The 20,535-nt window shown below is 40.1% G+C and overlaps 1 protein-coding gene across 3 annotated transcripts in view; it reads right to left on the bottom strand.

Moving 5' to 3' along the window:
- The window catches only part of cacna2d2a (calcium channel, voltage-dependent, alpha 2/delta subunit 2a), a 573,469-nt gene that overhangs the window by 108,736 nt on the left and 444,198 nt on the right, over nt 1-20,535 (bottom strand). For all 3 annotated transcript variants that reach the window (XM_034166295.1, XM_034166292.1, XM_034166294.1), the window contains 2 exons: nt 6,609-6,659; nt 6,074-6,173 (listed from right to left, as the gene is read on the bottom strand). In XM_034166295.1, the coding sequence (XP_034022186.1) occupies nt 6,074-6,173; nt 6,609-6,659 (151 nt within the window). The remainder of the gene's footprint in view (nt 1-6,073; nt 6,174-6,608; nt 6,660-20,535) is intronic.

The raw sequence follows: 20,535 nt of genomic DNA, 5'->3' as shown, positions 1-20,535 counted from the left end.
TGGGTGTGTGGATGTGGCGGACATCATCTTACATTTGTGCAGTGTCTATGCATGAATAGATTATTAGCGGCAACGTCTGCCGTAGCCAGCTTCAAATGCTGCTTCTTGAAGGTCAGCTTCAAAATCTACTGACATTTTCAGGACAGATTGATGTAAACTGTTATGTGCATGGAAAGCTGACATTTCTCATGGGGTTGTGTTGTCTCACATTTAAATTAGCAGACAAGGAAATCAAAGGCAAAACTATTTAAGTGTTGCTTCATATTATCAAATTTACTGTGCCTTCAAATGTTGTGATAGAGTTCAATAGGTGTGAGACAAGAAGTAATAAACACACTGAGTTGGATTTGTGTTGAAATTTATAATAAGGAAGACAGTGTCACAAAGCAATTCCTATGATACAAAGTCTACATAAATTGGCACTGAAATATAGTTCTGCATTTTTGTATTGTAAAAATACTGAAATACCTCGTACTCACTCACCCATCTTCAACCGCAATTTAGGGTAATGGGGGGCTGGAGCCTATCCCAGCAGTCACAGGGCGTGAGGCAGGGTACAGCCTGGACAGGATGCCAGTCTGAATAGGTTTTTATTGCATAATATCATTATTAATATTATATCTTTAATGCAATACTTCAAGCAAGGACAAACATGGAAGTCACCTAGGCAATCACATTGATATCTGAAATATGTCTACTGAAATTTCCAGACTGTAAGCTATACTTTCTCCCCTTCTTTTTCTGGTTCTGGCTTTTCGATGTGGAAGGTTCCTGGTTCAAACCCCACCCCTGCCACATTTGTAATGTGGAGTTGCATCAGGAAGGGCACCCGCCGTAAAACTTCAATTCAACCTGCAGATCCACCTTGGATTTGCTGTGGCGACCCGAGTACAAAACAAGGGAGCATCTGAAGGAACTTATTAACAGTGGTGGACACTGTTCAGCTAATCTAATAGCAGATAATTATCAAAGCTAATGTTTTTGCTATCGGATTAGCTTGTCACGTAAGTTTTAAACCATCATCAGACCAATTATCTTCCGATAAATTTAGTTCCAATTAGGGATGTCCCGATCCGATCACGTGATCGTAAATCGGGCCCGATCACGTGGTTTCAGACTTGATCGAAATCGGACGTTGCATCCCGATCAGGAATCCGATATAGATTTTATCCTCATTATTTTGATCAGCGCTATTTCAGGCTCATTAATGCAGATTAATGGGCCTTTCATGCGTCGGAAGCGTCAGAGGCGTGAGATGCATTGCTTTTCAGAGGCCTCAGAAGCATCGCTTTAGCTCGGCTTTTGACATGACGCTTCTGACAGGAGCGCGCATTGCCGTTTGTCGGCAGACTGACGCGGTCAAAGTTCAACCTAATCTTCTTTTTTTTTTTAACAAAAGAAAAAACATAAGTTCAACCGGACAGAGGTGGGGGGGAGTTACGCACGCAAAGTTTCTTTCACAGAACTGGTGTTTGTGTGTTTACGCACTCAGCCTGATGCCTCGATGGAATGACAAGAGAATGAGGGACACTTTCCCACCAAAACTCTTGCTCAGTCATCCGTCCGTGCACAGCAGGACCTGGTGCTGACCAAGTCCTCAGGACGACGATCCTGAGGACTGATTAACAAAAAGAAAAAACAAATTGTCCTGTGATCGTTTCTCTACAAAACGGAGCAAGAGATGGTGTGTGCACGAGTGACGTGCGCACTCATCACATTTAGGAGCACGTCTTAAAGAACTTCGTCTTCATTCACGTTCACTGCGCTGCTCTGAACTTGTTGAACACTGATAAAGCATCAGAGGGGTACACTGAGGACTGTCAGGATGCAAATGTACATTTTTTTTTCCTTTTACTTTTCAAGTTGACTTTTGAACTTTCGACGCTCTGAGCTGTGACGTAGCTTCGCGCTGTCCAATAGGAACGACATGTCGGGCCAAAACATGGAAGACTAGTGGCAGAAACCACTGATCTGTACAAATGGTAAATGGACTGCATTTATATAGCGCTTTTCCATCTGCATCAGACGCTCAAAGTGCTTTACAATTCTGCCTCACATTCACCCCAATGTCAGGGTGCTGCCATACAAGGCACTCACTACACACCGGGAGCAATAGGAGATTAAAGAGCTTGCCCAAGGGCCCTTAGTGATTTTCCAGTCAGTAGGAGATTTGAACCACAGATCAGTGCAGAAACCACGTGTCTGAAGAAAAATCCTTGGAAATGTTTTTTGTTGTTGTTTGTTACCTCAAAATTTCTGATTACTGTTTAAAAAAAGTTTAGAACACTTGTAATTAAAATAGCTAAATCAATAAATGGTTCTTTAGAAACCTTTCATCTATAAATTAAAACCACCTGTTATTTCAGATTAGATAATTTATTTTATTTTAATTTTATTTTTAAACAAATAAAATAACATGGAAATTTGTACATTTTTTAAGTCTGGTAGATTATTACTTGATTGTTCAAGCTACCTCAAGGAAAATAAATGGACTGCATTTATATAGCGCTTTTCCATCTGAATCAGATGCCCAAAGCGCTTTACAATTATGCCTCACATTCACCCCGATGTCAGGGTGCTGCCATACAAGGCGCTCACTACACACCGGGAGCAATAGGGGATTAAAGGCCTTGCCCAAGGGACCTTAGTGATTTTTCAGGGGATTTGAACCCATGATCTTCTGGACTCAAGCTCAACACCTTAACCACTAGACCATCACCTCCCCCAAGTGCACTGTTTAAGTGATAAATAATAAAATAAGGAGATTAAAATGAAATTATTCATTCAGTTTTTTAAAGTATCGGATCGGGACTCGGTATCGGCAGATACTCAAAATCAGATGACTCGGAATCGGATCGGGGCCAAAAAAAAACCTGATCGAGACATCACTAGTTCCAATAACTTTCAGTCCGATAACATTTTCTTTGCTGGTAAAGTTTAACGGTCAAAAACATTTGTAAACCCTGAAATCAGACATTTTAGTCCATTTGTTGTGTGTTTGTAGCAGACTGGCTGCCTGTCGCTTGCTGATGATGTCATCATTAAGCACAAAATGTGATTGGCCGCTCGACGCATGGAGCATTGTGGGTAGTACAGTTCGGGTTCACTTTGGACGTTACAGTGACTCGTCCACTTGACACAAAAACAAAACAGACTAATTTTAACATTATTTTATTTTATTTCTTTGTGGCTGTAATTTAATCACCAAGACTCAGTGGGGGAGAGGAGCTCTCATGGCACAGCTGTGTGTACAGAAGGAGGGACTTTTCTTCACGTTTAGACACTGTTTTGCATTTAAGAAAAGGACGCTTTATGTGGATTATTTATTCAGATGAATCCCACTGAAACTAACAGGTAAGAATTTATATTTACTATGTGTATTTTATTCTGTCAATCACTGCATTAATGGACCGATTATATTTGTTTAAGCTGCAGGGTTCAAAGTGTGTGAAAAAACAAAAAACAATTATGCCTCACATTCACCCCTGGGTATTGTCATGGCAGCTCAGAGTTTCAGAGTATCACATACTCAGTAATATTTTATTTTCCTACACACGAGTCCCTTTTATTTATTTACTTATTTTTTTACTTGTTTGGCCGATTCTGCTACTTACATATGAAAAATACTGCATTTTCATCTATGGCCACAAGATGGCACAGTCTACATGCTTCACAAGCTGTTCCTGTTTACTGATCTGAAAGGGGTACTGCGAGTCACACTCCAGAGCAGAAATTAGGGGTAATGCACCACTAAACTGGATGTTAACATATAAAAAACAAGTAGAAGAAGAAGAAAAAGATGAAGATCTGAATGAGGAGGGTGTGCTGTGTCTTACCGAATGAGTGAAATTAATATGAAATTAATATCATGCTCTTGAACAGCAGCTTTTAGCTCGTAAATGACAGTGTATCTAATACCGAGATAAACTGTGACTTCTAATATTGTGTTTTACTGCTTTTGAAAGATGATAACAGTGTTTGGGGTTTTATTTTTTTATTTATTCATTTTTTTGTGTGTTCTTTGTGTTTGTGATCCTTGAATTTACCCAGTTGCCCCTGCGGCACTTAAAGTGAAACTGGTTTATCAGATGCCGACAGTGTAATCTGATGTGGCCGTGTCCAAATCAATCCTAATAGTTATTGGTTATCTGTAATAAAGATAAATTTTTTTAGCAGTTTAGCAGTTTATCGTTATAAAAGATAACTTTACAGTTATCTGATTAATTGTTATCAAAGCTAACTTTTTGGTTAGCTGTGCCCACCACTGCTTATTAGAGATTGTAATTGTCAACAATATTGGTTGTTTAGAGTATAATTTTACTTGCTTTAGGTGAAATGTGCAGCACATATGTAGGCATAATCCCAGTGTGACTGCCAAAATGTATTCCTGCCCTTGATTATGGATATGTTGCATCTTTGGTAATTACGCAAGTACCTGGATATAGTTACTACAACTGGGTATTGTCATGGCAGCTCAGAGTTTCAGAGTATCACATACTCAGTAATATTTTATTTTCCTACACACGAGTCCCTTTTATTTATTTACTTATTTTTTTTACTTGTTTGGCCGATTCTGCTACTTACATATGAAAAATACTGCATTTTCATCTATGGCCACAAGATGGCACAGTCTACATGCTTCACAAGCTGTTCCTGTTTACTGATCTGAAAGGGGTACTGCAAGTCACACTCCAGAGCAGAAATTAGGGGTAATGCACCACTAAACTGGATGTTATCATATAAAAAACAAGTAGAAGAAGAAGAAAATGATGAAGATCTGAATGAGGAGGGTGTGCTGTGTCTTACCGAATGAGTGAAATTAATATGAAATTAATATCATGCTCTTGAACAATAAAAAGAAATAACCATCATACTACTCAGCACTCAGCTTCTTTGGACTTTATGGAACAGCCAGAACAGCAATGAGGAGGACAGCAAGGCTAAGGTAAGGCTAACTATAATGTTTCAAATATGAAAAAGTTATATATAAAAGTTAAATTACATTTGGTGAAGTAAATGCACACAAGTTTAGCTCCAAACAGATGTTTTCGTCTGCTCAAAGGCAATAAGAAGCAGTTTGCTCTTGTGTTCTTTATTCCTCGTAAAATAACATTTTAGCTGTTAGCGTCTACCCACTACCCCGGTGTTTGTGTCATAAATAATGCACCAATTAAATAAATTGCACTTCTTGATGCACAAAGCAACAGCACCACATTTCACCACATGAGACTTATTGACTGGTGCAACATACAATATACAGCGTGTGTTTTTTTAATCTTCATGACATATTTTGGACAAATGCCAGTAATACTGACATATAGTCCATATAGTCCAGAAAATATGGTATCACTGGGAATGTGTGGAAATGTCCCATACTTGCAGCCACGTCCATACAAACTGTAGTTTGGGGAGATTTTTTTTAAGGGAAGGGAGACAGAAAAGGCCTGGGAACCACTGAAATATAAAACGGAGGCCATGATTATAGCACAGCTCTAATATACATGTTTGATAATTACTTTCTTCTTTTTTAAATATAGATATTATTGCGCTGTGCTCACAAATAATTCACAGTATGATTTTGCTTCACTTTCTTTACATGGGTGAAATCAGATGCATTCCCACCCAGATTACCATGCTCATTTCTTGCCCTTAGTGCTGGGATTTAGAGGCGTACAGTGGCTAAGAGCAATGGATTATGAAGGATTACCAAAGGAGGTCCCCAAACAGAGCCACCGTGGTGAGTATATGCATGTGTTGTGAGACTGTGTTATTTGTCCTGCAGCATAGGATAATGTTAATACTACCCCAAACACGAGCCCTAATAGAAATTTGGCAATTGGCAGAAAGTGAAAGAGACAGACCGACAATATAGAACATATGGAGAGCTGTGGTGCAGGAAAAGCAAATACAGTGGAAAGAGGGAAATGTAGTGATTTCTGTGCAAGGAAACCAGAAGAGTATGAACAGAACCTGCAGTTTACCAACTCCGTGTATTCACTGCATCTCAAATATTTGTTTCTTTCTGGTGTGAATTAGCATTCATTCCACAGAATGATCTTAAATTTCTCCTCACCCTGGCTACATTCACATAGTCATCATCTGAAAGCGTGTCCAACATCTCCACCACAGAGGTTTTCATCAACTTCAGGGTAAGTCCGCTAACACTTCCACTCCTACAGAAAGAAAGCAAGAAAACACTCTGATACTCAGTCACAGGAAGAGAAGTCGAAATTCTGGGAATTTCACATAGGAATGAAGGCATTGCTGCTCAGGTCGGTGCTCCTAAGATGTGAAGTCACATTTAAGCACTTCACTTCCATACATGAAATAAAAGTTCAAGTTCAAATTTATTTGCCATTTGCAGTATTAAAACCACATTGGAAAAAGAGTGCATGGCTTTGCAAGTGAACGTATCTAAAATACTGCAGATCAACTTTGAGGAACATGACAAAAGACAACCTGCGAGTGCCCTTCGCTTGAGTTTTACTTTTTCTCAATCCAACAGGTGGCACTAGTGGCCTGAGCAGAAATAAGGAGTGTGCAGCCAGGGGTAAATGTTGAAAGAGAAGGTTAAGCAGAAGAGGTAAATGACAGGGACATATACTCACACGTCCACAATGATGACCATGTCCTTTGGAGAAGATGCACCTTGGATATACCTACACAAAAGAGACAATCATTAGACTTAAATTTGCTCCCATAATCTCTGACAATTATACTGAAGAAGAAGCCAAAGTTACAATGAGCTGAGCCACACGAGTCAAGCTGAGCCCACTTAAGCTACAGAATACTGAAAAGGCTTATGTGCTTAGAAGAGTTAATAAGCTGTGCTATATACTTCAATGTGGCTGCTGTCTGCTGACACAGACAGCAAAGCAATATTCCTCCTCTTTCTGGAATAACAATGCCCACTCTAATTAATTACTGCGTAAGCCAAACTAAATGCTAGTTTATAGTCTGAGTATGTAATAATACATCCAATACAACAGTGTGCACCGGGCTGTACAACCTCCTAATTACACCAGTTCTCAGCCCCTTCAACCAGCGCAGACATTAAAATCCAAGAGATGAGCTCCAACGTTGTTGATCATTATTAATGACGCAATGGTTACTTAGCCAAAAGCCCCAAAATCGAGTTGTTCAAACATGCTTTGGACATTCATTTACTTTTTACTGACTAAAGGTTTTATGTTTAAGAGTTAATATTCGTATCAGCAAACACCACAGCGAACACACAACATAATATTACATCTTTTCTGTTTTTAATTATGTTTATTTTCCCCTTTTTCACTTAATGGGCTTTGGTCCACGGCTTTGCAAGTGAACGTCTCTAACTGCTGTGAATCATGATCATGAATAAATGATGTATTTGTGCTGAGCAACAAGAATTTCAGGAAAAAAAAATGCTGCACAGCATGAAATATGAGACAAGTGCACAAGTGGCTTTGAACCGTTTTTTTTTTTTGTGCTTTTTTTTTTTGCTTAGTACATACATTACCATCCCTTGTCTGAAGATGCAGCCCATCCGAGGAAGATTTTGGATTTGGATGAATCCTAAACGATGAGAATCTGACTTTTTTTGTCTTATTTTCTGTACTTGCTTGCATGTTTGAAAATTCTTTGTTGTAATCTGTTTATTTGATCTTTATCATTGTTAGCATGGCCTAAGCAGTAGGTCAGGGAGTTTTTCTTTACTACTGTTGCCTACGTGGTTGCTTACCTTTGTGAAGCACCTTGGGGTGACTTATGTTGTGATTTGACACCATATAACTATAATAAATTGAATTGACAAGTGTGGCGAAAGGCTGTTAAGGATAACAAAGATGTTTTGTTACCTACACAGTACACACAATAATGTCTGAGTACTAATTTCTTTCAGCTTAATTTTTTTGCCTTTGCTTTGTTGCTCGGGGTCCAGTATGGATCCATATATTGATGTGGCACAAGTTTTAGACTGGTTGCCGTTCCTTATGCAACTCCACAAGTACACGGCAAATGGGGCACAAGTGGCATTAAACCAAGGACCTTCTCTTTCTGAGGCAATCGCATTAAACACTTGTGGTACTGTACTGCCTGGTGGTGTAAAAGATCATAGCTGATCCATGATCCATACATCAGTCTTATTACAGAGATGCGGTGAATACAAAGCAGTTGTGTGCTCATATGAGCAGGTAAGAGGCGATGGTGCATTCATGTGAATGGAGCACATTAAAAGTAGGTGGCCTCTGGTGCAGGTATGACACACATCGGGATCCATGCATGGAAAGAATCACTGTGGAATACCAGGATTGAGGATTAACTTTCCTGTGGCATGCTGTTCTCAATGAACAGCACACGGAAGGGGGCTGAGGTGACAGAGGTCTGGAAAAACACTGCTCTTCCTGACTTTTGTCAGGTGGTGCTCTACTGGGAAAGCAAATATTTATCTGTCTCTCCTTTGTTGTTGATCTGAAACATGATCAAGTCCATGACTAAAAACTGTGACCTGATACGAAGCATGGGTCTTGCGATCTGTTGCATTAATTGTTAATGCTCACAATATTGTTTCAGAGGCGTGCACTTCTTTGTAAACCTGTCTTTGTTATCAGTCATAACACAGTGGTGCATGGGCAGTGCACGTACCTCACAAAAATAATGAATAAATAAATAAATAAAATGGTTTAAGATGGGTGGTTAAAGTTAGGCTTCAGGACTAAAAACACTCAGAAAAACACAAGAAAATTACTAACAAATTGTTTAATAAACATTTGAAATAACATCATACTAAATAAAAAGGTTTCAAAATACTGATAAAAGTTGCACTTTAAAAAAAAAAATCAGGTGGCTTACACTTTCATAATAGTTCTGTTTAATGATAACTGCATCAAGAAAAATTTTGAAAACCAAAAACAGCACATTTCCTCTGGCAACTGTTGTAAAATAAAACTCAAAATGAGTAAAGGCGGACCGTAACTGCAAACCTCTTACAGGTTATATGTACATACTGTTAGCGGAAGACTGTAAAGACTGATCTATTTCTAATAATGTGTTTAATTTCAAGGTAGTGAAGCAAACCTTGCTCATGTGCACTGCTTCTACATTCTAATGGGAATAAATCTTGTATTTTTGTAATTTTGAATCATGAAAATTTTCATGATTCAGATTACGCTTGTATAATCTGTGAAGTAGCACTGAAGCCGGTGTTTTTATTTCTTGAATGTGTCTGTGTTAGTCACAGAACATTTTTCAAGGAGCAGGATGAGCTGGGTTAACCTGACCTGAACAATAAGACTCATCACTGAAATAAAATATCCAATACGTAAACACTTTGATGACTCATAATTTGTGCGTCACATGCATTACTTTCCATTGCAGTGGAAACTACTTAAGATGCTTTTTCCATTCCTTCAGATTTTCCTAAAATAGGTCCATAAGACAGACACAACACTCCAATCACAAGGCCAGACAATGCGTGTAGTGGATGATGCGCACGTATGACATCCATCCAGATGATAACGTGAACATGACTGGTTTTCCATTAGGCACACTCATTGAGGGGGAAGGGGCATTCAAACCCAAGCACCAGTTTGACATTCTGAGGAGCGAACACGCAAGCAGTTAGCAGTCATCTTAGGCAGAGGCTGAGTAATCATCAGGGGTCTCTTTCTGCTGATTATCAGCTGTTCCGCTGAGTGTGGAGAGAAGCCAGCTGCCTGTGGGCCAGAGGGGCTCTTTTCTTATGCTCGGCCAAGCTGATACCACTGAGGCTCGGCAGACTTCACCACTGTTCCCAGGAGCCTCAACGCTACTCAGTGGCAGGCACCACTTCAACCTGCACAATGACTCCATGTAAAAGTGACACACTGCTTCAGCTGCCCGAATCAGTTTTCAGACACAACCTGGGCCCCTCTATGCAGATAACCCCCTGGCAGAAAAAGGAGTTGGCATCAGCACTGCGTCTCTACAGGTTGATTAACCGAGTGAACACGTGCAAATCCTCGGTGTGTGTGAGAGAGAGAGAGAGAGAGAGAGAGAGAGAGAGAGAGAGGTGGGAGAATCCAATTATTTTCAATAATCTAAAAAATGCCACATCAAAGGTAGAACTTCCACAGCTCTCCTCATCCGTGTGGCAAATACAGTTGCAAGCATGAGGCATATTGGCACGCATGACTTTTATCAATTTAATTACTAGGATCTTAATTTGAGGGAGTGAGAGGGACAGAAGGAGGAGCTGAGACTCCACACAGTGGTGGATTCATTCTGTTAAGTGGAAGCGGTTGGTGAAAGCGATCACTGATGCAGGACGAAAACTCGGTCAGAATGTGGCCCGCGCCTCCTCTCCCCTCAGGCTCTTGGGCTGAGTCGCTGTGTTTGGAGATTGAAGCGGGGGTCATTTGGTGAAGGCTGATGCCTGCAGACCGACTGCAGGATTTCATTAACTTCTCTGGTCAGGCTATTTCTCATAGATGAGAATAGCCCTCTAATGGCACTTCAAGTTATTTTGAAGAGGCTAAGTGTTAATTATAAGGCAATACAGACTTCTATTAACCGGTCATTACAGGTCATCTTCAGCTGCCCTGCTTTAAAAAAAATCACACTGTGGAACACTGTGCCAGCTTTGACCCTAAATTTTTCTTTTTCTAAAAATATCGCTTTCAAAGAGGCCGTTCCTCTCTGTCAACAGAAGCAGCACTGAGCAGCAGTAATGGGCTGGAATGTGCGAGCAGTGATGGAGTAGAGAAAAGTAACACATGGACTAGGATAGCGTCATTCAGCACTGAAGCTACTATAGTGCTGCAATGGCTGATCTTCCACCAGACTGTCACGGTGTATCAGCACTGCTCTCTTTCACTCTCTATCTGTTGCCTGGAGTACAACTGAATTTCGTGCTGAGTGGAGAACATCAGGATCAGACAGAGCACAACGGAGTCAAGGATTTTCAGTCTCCAGACTGATATGCGGTTCTGACAGATATAAATCGTAAAATCAAGTCGGTATCAATGTTTAATACTCCACATTTTGACTCATGGATCCAGATGTGATGTTTCTGCATGAATTCCAGTCAGTAATTACCTCTCTGCTTCTGCCCACTGATGCCATTCTTTCCCTGTCATTACCCAGTCTCGTGTGTGCCAAGACCAGGTGACAAGCAGATGGGCCTGGCTGGTGCTGAACTGAGCCCTGTCGTCCACTCTGTCCCACTGCAACACAACCATCAGCCAGCAGACGCCACACATCGGCCTCTCTGATGTTCAGAGAAAGCCGTGATTAGTGGATCATTACTGATCCTGAACCATCGAAACTATTCGCATCACTTTAGTTGACACAAGGAGTCAAATTTCAATAAAACGACATTACAAAGGAAAGTGAAATTTCTACGTCCAACGGTTCATTTATGCACAATGTTAAATACAGATGGAGTCTTCTGTCTGCATTTCCTCTATTTGATTCTGTTTTCTGAAAGCTTATAGATATGGACAAAACAGAACAGTACCACCAGAAATCGTAGGGGCAATGTCACTAAAGCTCAAGTGAAACGCAATGGTTAACAATGGTGTTAACAATGGCTATATATATATATATATATATATATATATATATATATATATATATATATATATGTATATATGTGTGTGTGTGTGTGTGTCTTTGGAGGGAGCTCAAACTCAAAGAGGGTTCGATGGGTTCGCACAGCGCACGCTCTGCCTTTCAGCCGCTGGTGTGCACAAATAGTTGTAGCAACAGGTGTACAAGGCGTTGGAAGCAGCTACGATTTTACACGTTTTGCATACGAGTCCTTCTTCATGTGCAATTCGACCAAATTCGCACTCTGTGTGAAGGGGCCCTAATGCATGATATCATAAAATAAACCAATTGCACAGGTTAAGGTTAGGGTTAGTTGTAGCTTTTTCTCAACATTTAACATGAACATCGAGCTGCTCCACTATTTTGTCTTGGTTTAAACGTGTCACCTGACCAGTGGTAAATTCAACCAATCAGCTTGTTTCAACATGCAACAGGGAGTTTGAAAGGTTTCACATCATTGCATCAAATAGCTTTTGCATGAAGTAATTATTTTACGTAGCACCGTAGAAATAAAATCCAACCTTTGTGCACTTAAGTCAATGGGCAATTCTAGATCCTGTGGATTTTTATGAGCAGTGCACTCATTTATCTAAAATTTACCAAGCAGGTACAATGTTTTTGGCAATCATTTGATACCATAAAACAGTGAAAACAAGTAAAATCCCAATTGGATGAATACCTTTAGCAGCACTGTGGAAGAAAGCAGTCCATGATATCTCTAATGTGGAGGTCAAAGGACAATGTAGGATCAGAAATTACCCCAAGGTTACTCACTTTGTCAGTGTGATGTATGACACACAAACCTAGGCTAAGTGTTAACTGGCCCAATTATTGGCCTTGTTAGTCAAGGACCTACGAAAATTTGACACGGTCACGCTCAAAACTAGGGGAGAATTATTTGTTTAAAAAAAGCTTTCCAAAGTTAAACACGTTTGACATTTCCTGTTTCACTGTGGGCTCAAAATTTGGCACTTCCTGTTTGGTACTCAGTGTACCATGTGCGAGCAGGAGTTTAGCAGGAGTATGTCGTACAGGCCCTGATTCTGGAGTATGACTTGGCGCCACTTCACTTTTTTGGCATACTGTAGGAACCAAAACAAAACTGAGGAAATGCAGTGCAGCAGGGTTAAATATAAATCAAGCGCGCACACATGTGAGAAAACACTGATTCATAGTGAGGCATAGTGATAAGTGATGGCGCCTGAAAGTGCGTGACAATCTTGTCAGTTCTTTGACAGCTTTCGTGTCCATTCGAAACGACACGTGACAGTATGGGCTCCAAAAATCATCAGGAATGACTGCTGCCACGTACTATTACGGATCACCACTAATCACTACGTATCGGCACGCTCAGGTGTGACCTCCAGGACTCAGGGATATGTGTGATATTCGTGGAGCATGTTTTTGGCAGCCAAAAACATGCTCCACGAATATCACATATGTCACGAACTGACACACTGTTAGGAACCTTATTCAGATTCCTTAAGTCACGTTATGAATATCAGGAATGTACCATGAGCGACGGGTATATGATATTCGTAACACATCCTCCTGCCCGTGTGTAAACGCATCCTAAGTGCATATTTCCACGTTTTACCGTAATATATAAAATACTAAACGGTTGTGCATTCTCTTATTTTGCAGGACTTATTGAGCTCCACCTTTGTTAAATAGTTTTATTACTAAAATAATTGCATTGTTGTAGCGCTTTTTTCCAAAGCCATTTATAATGTTATTTCATATTCACACACACACACACACACACACACACACACACACACACACACACACACACACACACACACACACACACACACACACACACACACACACACACACACACACACACACACACACACACACACACATTGAGGCAAATAAGTATTTGATCCACTGACGATTTTGCGGGTTTTCCCACCTACAAAGAATGAAGAGGTCTGTAATTTTTGTTGTAGGTATACTTCAACTGTGAGAGACAGATTCTAAAAAAAAAAAAAAAAAAAAAAAAAAAATCACAAAATCACAAAGCATGATTTGCATTTTGCATATATATATATATATATATATATATATATATATATATATATATATATATATATATATATACAGCGAGGAAAATAAGTATTTGAACACCCTGCGATTTTGCATGTTCTCCCACTTAGAAATCATGGAGGCGTCTGAAAATCCGGAAATCACAATGTATGATTTTTTTAATAATTTATTTGTATGTTACTGCTGCAAATAAGTATTTCAACACCTGTGAAAATCAATGTTAATATTTGGTACAGTAGCCTTTGTTTGCAATTACACAGGTCAAATGTTTCCTGTAGTTTTTCACCAGGTTTGCACACACTGCAGCAGGGATTTTGGCCCATTCCTCCACACAGATCTTCTCTAGATCAGCCAGGTTACTGGGCTGTTGCTGAGAAACACGGAGTTTGAGCTCCCTCCAAAGACTGTCTTTTGGGTTTAGGTCTGGAGACTGGCTAGGCCACTCCAGAACCTTGATATGCTTCTTACGGAGCCACTCCTTGGTTATCCTGGCTGTGTGCTTCGGGTCATTGTCATGTTGGAAGACCCATCCACGACCCATCTTCAATGTTCTAACTGAGGGAAGGAGGTTGTTCCCCAAAATCTCACAATACATGGCCCCAGTCATCCTCTCCTTAATACAGTGCAGTCGTCCTGTCCCATGTGCAGAAAAACACCCCCAAAGCATGATGCTTCCACCCCCATGCTTCACAGTAGGGATGGTGTTTTTGCGATGGTACTCAGCATTCTTCTTCCTCCAAACACGGCGAGTGGAATTAAGACCAAAAAGTTCTATTTTGGTCTCATCTGACCACATAACTTTATCCCATGACTCCTCTGGATCATCCAAATGGTCATGGGCAAACTTAAGACAGGCCTGGACGTGTGCTGGTTTAAGCAGGGGAACCTTCCGTGCCATGCATGATTTTAACCCATGACGTCTTAGTGTATTACCCACAGTGACCTTGGAAACAGTGGTGCCAGCTCTCTTCAGGTCATTGACCAACTCCTCCCGAGCAGTTCTGGGCTGATTCCTCACCTTTCTTAGGATCATTGATACGCCATGAGGTGGGATCTTGCATGGAGCCCCAGTCCGAGGAAGATTGACAGTCATGTTTAGCTTCTTCCATTTTCTAATAATTGCTCCAACAGTTGATCTATTTTCACCAAGCTGCTTGGCAATTGCCCCGTAGCCCTTTCCAGCCTTGTGGAGGTCTACAATTTTGTCTCTGGTGTCTTTGGACAGCTCTTTGGTCTTAGCCATGTTAGTAAAATGCACTGCATTTATATAGCGCTTTTCCATCTGCATCAGACGCTCAAAGTGCTTTACAATTATGCCTCACATTCACCCCGATGTCAGGGTGCTGCCATACAAGGCGCTCACTACACACCGGGAGCAATAGAGGATTAAAGGCCTTGCCCAAGGGCCCTGAGTGATTTACCAGTCAGGCAGGGATTTGAACCCATGATTTTCTGGACTCAAGCCCAACACCTTAACCACTAGACCATCACCTCCCCTAGTTAGTAGTTGTTAGTAGTTGGAGTCTTAGTAGTTAGTAGTTAGAGTCTTACTGATTGTGTGGGGTGGACAAGTGTCTTTATGCAGCTAACGACCTCAAATAGGTGCTTCTAATTTGGAATAACAAGTGGAGTGGAGGTGGACTTTTTAGAGGTGGACTAACAGGTCTTTGAGGGCCAGAATTTTTTGCTGATTGGCAGATGTTGAAATACTTATTTGCAGCAGTAACATGCAAATAAATTATTAAAAAATCATACACTGTGATTTCCTGATTTATTTATTTTTGGATTATGTCTCTCACATTGGACATGCACCTAAGATGAAAATTTCAGACCCCTCCGTGATTTCTAAGTGGGAGAACTTGCAAATATATATATATATATATATATATGTATGTTTTACTATTTGCTGCAAAACAAAATGAAAAGTATAATCACTGAGAGAGCATTACCCCCCCCCCCCACCACCACCACCAACAACAAATACCCATTTGTTGCAGCATTGTTTAAGTGTTTTGAGTTATTTATTCTTCATACTTTTACTGCCTTGTATACTTGAACAGAATACCAGAAAGGCAACATAAAAATATCTTCATACAATCACAAAAATGCACATGACAACAGGTCTAATCAAGCTGAACACTGACTCCAGTGTCCGCTACTCACAGGAGTGGGAACGAGACATTGTTCCAAATGAGAGGAAATTAAAGCTGTAATGTGCACAGCCCTCCACTTGTATAACCATTCTGGTGAAAATTAAACAAATGCATTAGACAAGCAATGAACGCAATGGCATATTCTGCGCTGTCGTTATAACATTTCAGTCCTTTTGCAGCAGTCTGGTAAAGGAGTCTCATTGGAATTCATGAAATAGTTTTATCATGGCGCAACGCTGTAAAATCAATACATTAAGAGTGCTGAGGGCCATCTCTCTCAGGAGATTGTGTTTATGCACCCTGGCCCATTTCACAATGTGTCACACATTACGTTTAAATTGGGGGAATTATCTTCCACATGCATTTCACAAACATGCAATCGATATATGCAGCATGATGCATGTGAATACACAGTTTTATTACACTGCAGTGGAAACAGCTTCCTGGAGCGTGTCCACGTTTCACTATTTTCTGTTGTCAGCTGTTTTTAGTGGGTGCATAATTCATTGTATGTACATCATGAGGGTGACGCGTGCCTTCCTGCACTTGTGTGTGTGTGTGTACTAAAATGTATGCACTTCTTGCACATGCATGCAGTAAATGCAGTAAATGTAAGCAGAGTAACTGCAGAATATTGCGAGGCTGCCGGTGTGTGCAGATGTGTGTGCTCCCATGTGTGTGTGGATTTGTGTTGTGCTGATGGGCTTATTATTTTATGGACTGCTGCTCTCTTAGTGATCCTGTGGATGTGGCAGGCAAATAAAGATTGAATTAAGATAAAAATATAGGAGGATGGCACCCAGAGAGCTGGCAGGAGAAAGAGATGTTGTCTGCTGTTTATTACACTTTCCACTGATTATTTGAAATGCTCGCACCTGAGACACATTTCCATATTTTGGGTCAGAAGAAATTTGGAAGTTCTTGTTTTCTACTACTTTGTTCTCAAATGAATAACAGAATATTGAATTGCTTATGAACATTTGCATACATCAAGGTCAAATATTGGGAGATAACCAATATTCCTTTGCTTTTACGGATGTGAAAAAAACTCCTTGGCTTCTGCATCTCAACTTGTCTTTCTAACTAAATTGCCATATTTGTACTTCTACTTAAAGGAGAATTCCAGCAAATTATAACCTAGGCTCTATTTTTGAGAAAACATTGTAATTTCAGAACCTATACCTCCTTGTTTCAGTACTCGTGCTACAGGGTAGCGTTAAGGCCAGGATCTAAGGAAGGAATTAGGGTAAATTACAACCTACGTTCTAGCTGTAGATGTTTTTGGAGACATATTTTCACTCAACACAAAAATGACTTTAATGTGTGCCCCTTTTTATTGAGAATGCAAACATCACCTGCAGTAAGCAGTTGGTAACCAGTTAATTAATGTTACTGGATGAGGCAATAATAACTCAGAGTTAACCTTTTTTTGTTGCCACTGAACAAGCAAAAATGTCATTAAAAGCTTCAGATTGCACAGAACATTTTCACGCCTGTCCCTCCTCTGCAGCTGACTTTTAAAGTGTCCCTGCCACACCATGACGTTTTTACATATTCTTGAAGAATAAAAAAAGCTTTTTCCACATGTTGTCTTTGGTTTTTTACCATAAAATTACATTGAACAAGTATTTAGACGTTTCGTTACCCATCTGAGAATTTGAATTTTCCGCCTGAGTTGACCTTTTTCGCTGCGACGGATGTGACGTCATTCGAGTAGATGTCTCGCAGCGTGGCTCTGTTTACCAATACGGCAGACACGGACAGCGAAGGCATAGTGCGCGATTATAGCGAAGATTTAAGTGATTGTTTTTGAAGAAGATGAGGAAGTTTCTGATGAAAGGAAGCCACGGTAAAAATGAGCGGCTCCAAACCGTGTACCAGCCGAACGCGACAGAAAGAGGCTGAAGCTGCAGCTGTCAGCTGACAGCAGCAGTGTTGAGGAGGACGACACAGAATGGTTTGTTCACTCACCACTTTCTTATAAATGATCATTTATTCCTGGCACGGTGTGTTTGTTTGTATGAAAAAAAATTTGAGCAGCACAGTGTGCTTAAATTCAGGAGTTTGTTCTAAAATCACTGAAAATAAAGTTTCTGTACATTCTGTATATATTTAATCATTTATAAGTCAGTTTCTTGTTATTGCTAATTCTTCACTTTTTATTAAAAGCAAATGACTGCAAATCTTTATCTGAAAAGCTGTAGACCCACATGGGATGGGGGGAAAAAGATTTCTAAATAAAAATTTTTTTACATATCTGTTGTCAAATTTTATCAGGCATAATACTGTAGAAAAATGTTTATGCTAAATGGAGACTTACCTGTTTAAAATACACATACAGAACATCTGTAATCATAAATTGTATCACATCTGATCTACTTTGAATGAACAGACGTCTGAACAAAAAACAGGCTGTTCAGTTTACATGCATATGTATATTTGGAAAACACAAAAATGTCAATGTTGTGTTTTTTTTTTTCTTTTTCTTTTTCAGGTGCTCATGTGAACACAGTCAGCCGATGCCACTCGTGATCGAGTTTCGCTGTTGCAGGGAAATTTCTTTAGTCTTGGCAGAGATGCAATGTGGTGGTGAAAATCCTCAATGTGTCACACAGCTGGCTAGTTTCTCGATTGTGTGTTTAGATGCAGATGTCCTCAGTGGCACACTATGCCTACATGATGCTCCACAGTACGAGTCAGCACATGAAATAGTTAGAAAGTTTCATTTACATGGTTTATAGAAAAAAAGTAAAAAATATTCAAATACAAAAAGAATGAACTGTTGTTTTGAACATCAATCCATGCTAATTTTTGTTGCGGAAAGTACCATCATATCGCATATCGGCAATTTGTGCGGTTGTGCTGGGGACACTTGGGAAGGCAAGAAGGGTGCCACTACCAGCTTTTGTTGTATTCAAAATAAGAAGTACTTTTCCATCACCATCATCCGACTACACTGGCTTCCAGTTTCCTCCTCTGGAGTGAGGGGTTGGGCTCATCGGTGGTACCTGGTCCTCTTGGCAGCATCAGCCTCAGCTTTGTCCGTTCTCGTTGGCTGCTCAGTAGAGGAGGATCATTGGTGGGGATTTCTGGTGGGTTTGGTGTTTTGCAGATCTGAAGAACCTCTTTTGCTGTGTCGCTCATATAGACTGAATAAAATGTTTTTTTTAACAAATTGTAAAACACTTCTCATTTGAATGAAACAATGTGAAACTTATGTGAAATTGTATTATTATTAATTTCATCATGCTATATAAAATATACACGGTTTGGAGCCGCTCATTTTTTACACCGTTAATATCTTCATCAGATATGTCCTCATCTTCTTCAAAAACAATCGATGTCACTTAAATCTTCGCTATAATCGCGCACTATGCCTTCGCTGTCTGTGTCTGCCGTATTGGTAAACAGAGCTGCGCTGCGACACGTACTCGAATGACGTCACATCCGTCGCAGTGAAAAAGTAGGTCAACGCGGAGGCGGAAAATTCAAATTCTCAGATGAGTAATGAAACGTCTAAATCCTTGTTCACTGTAATTTTATGGTAAAAAAACAAAGACAACATGTAGAAAAAGCTTTTTTTATTCTTCAAGAATATGTAAAAATGTCATAGCATGGCAGGGACACTTTAATGCCTCAGTGGATAGCTGCAACAGAGGAGGATGGCACTGCTAAGGTAAGTGGCTAACTGTATAATCGGTCATTTAAAAAAAAACTTACTGACATTTACTGAAGTAAATGTTCACACTGAAACAGTCTGTGTAATGGGATACTTCTTGTGACATATTCACCTGTTAAGTGGCGCTAAGAAGTGGTTCTGCTTGCTGTAGGTGGTGTTTGTATTTTAAATAAATAATGCATCGATTAAATTCCCTTTTGTCCCAAGTGAAAAGATGACCCATAAACCATCTAAAAATAGAGCCATGGCTGTAATTTTCCAGAAATCGACTTTAGATCCTTGTGTCACCCTCAGTCTAATAAATCACAACAGTTGACTTAATGATTCTCTGAAGGTAAGTGAAACGAGGTACAGGCTCAGGAATCTAGACAATGGAAATGGTCTTTTTGGAAGCCTCTGCATCAAGAAGAAGAAGAGGAAAAAGAAGTCAGTCATAATATTTACAAAGAGGTTAGAATGACTTTTTGAAGGAATCAATATGTGATATAGCCTACATGCTGCTGAGGTAATGGGATCTTTGTAACGCTTGGGTAACAGGACTCCGTGCCTGTCTGTCATTATTTCTCTGTTCGCCCTTTCAAGTTTCGCTTTGCTTCCCTGTGCTTCACCTCCCTTGATCACATGAACAGACACTATAATGGGCAAACGTTAATAATTAATGTCACAGCAATTGGAGACAATTAAGTGTGTTGAGGGCACCATTAATTTTCTCGAAACTGTTGGTGGGGGAACAGACTGGGAGATGGTAGAGGCCAACAGCCAAACTATCTGTTTTCTTCAAAGGTGAGCAGGATCGTTCTGCTGTCAATATCCTTCAATGTCCAAATTGTACATCTTGTTTCTTTACAAACTATACAGAAGTTCAGAACTTTTCTCTCCATTACATTCATGAGTAAATCACAAATTTCATGTTCAAGGAAGTGCTACTACCACAGCCACACACAGTATGAGATCACCTGTGTGTTCTGGTTGTGTCTTTTAGTCAGGTTGGCTATTACTAGGGGAGCTACAACCACTATCTTTGCACCCCCAGGACTAAACCAAACCAACTTTTTTAAGTTCCTTGGATGGCCCCAAAATACAATC

This window comes from Thalassophryne amazonica, chromosome 3, assembly GCF_902500255.1.
Source record: "Thalassophryne amazonica chromosome 3, fThaAma1.1, whole genome shotgun sequence".
NCBI lineage: Eukaryota > Metazoa > Chordata > Actinopteri > Batrachoidiformes > Batrachoididae > Thalassophryne > Thalassophryne amazonica.
The sequence above is the reverse complement of the archived record's forward strand: the minus strand, read 5'-3'. Positions and strand labels throughout refer to the sequence as shown.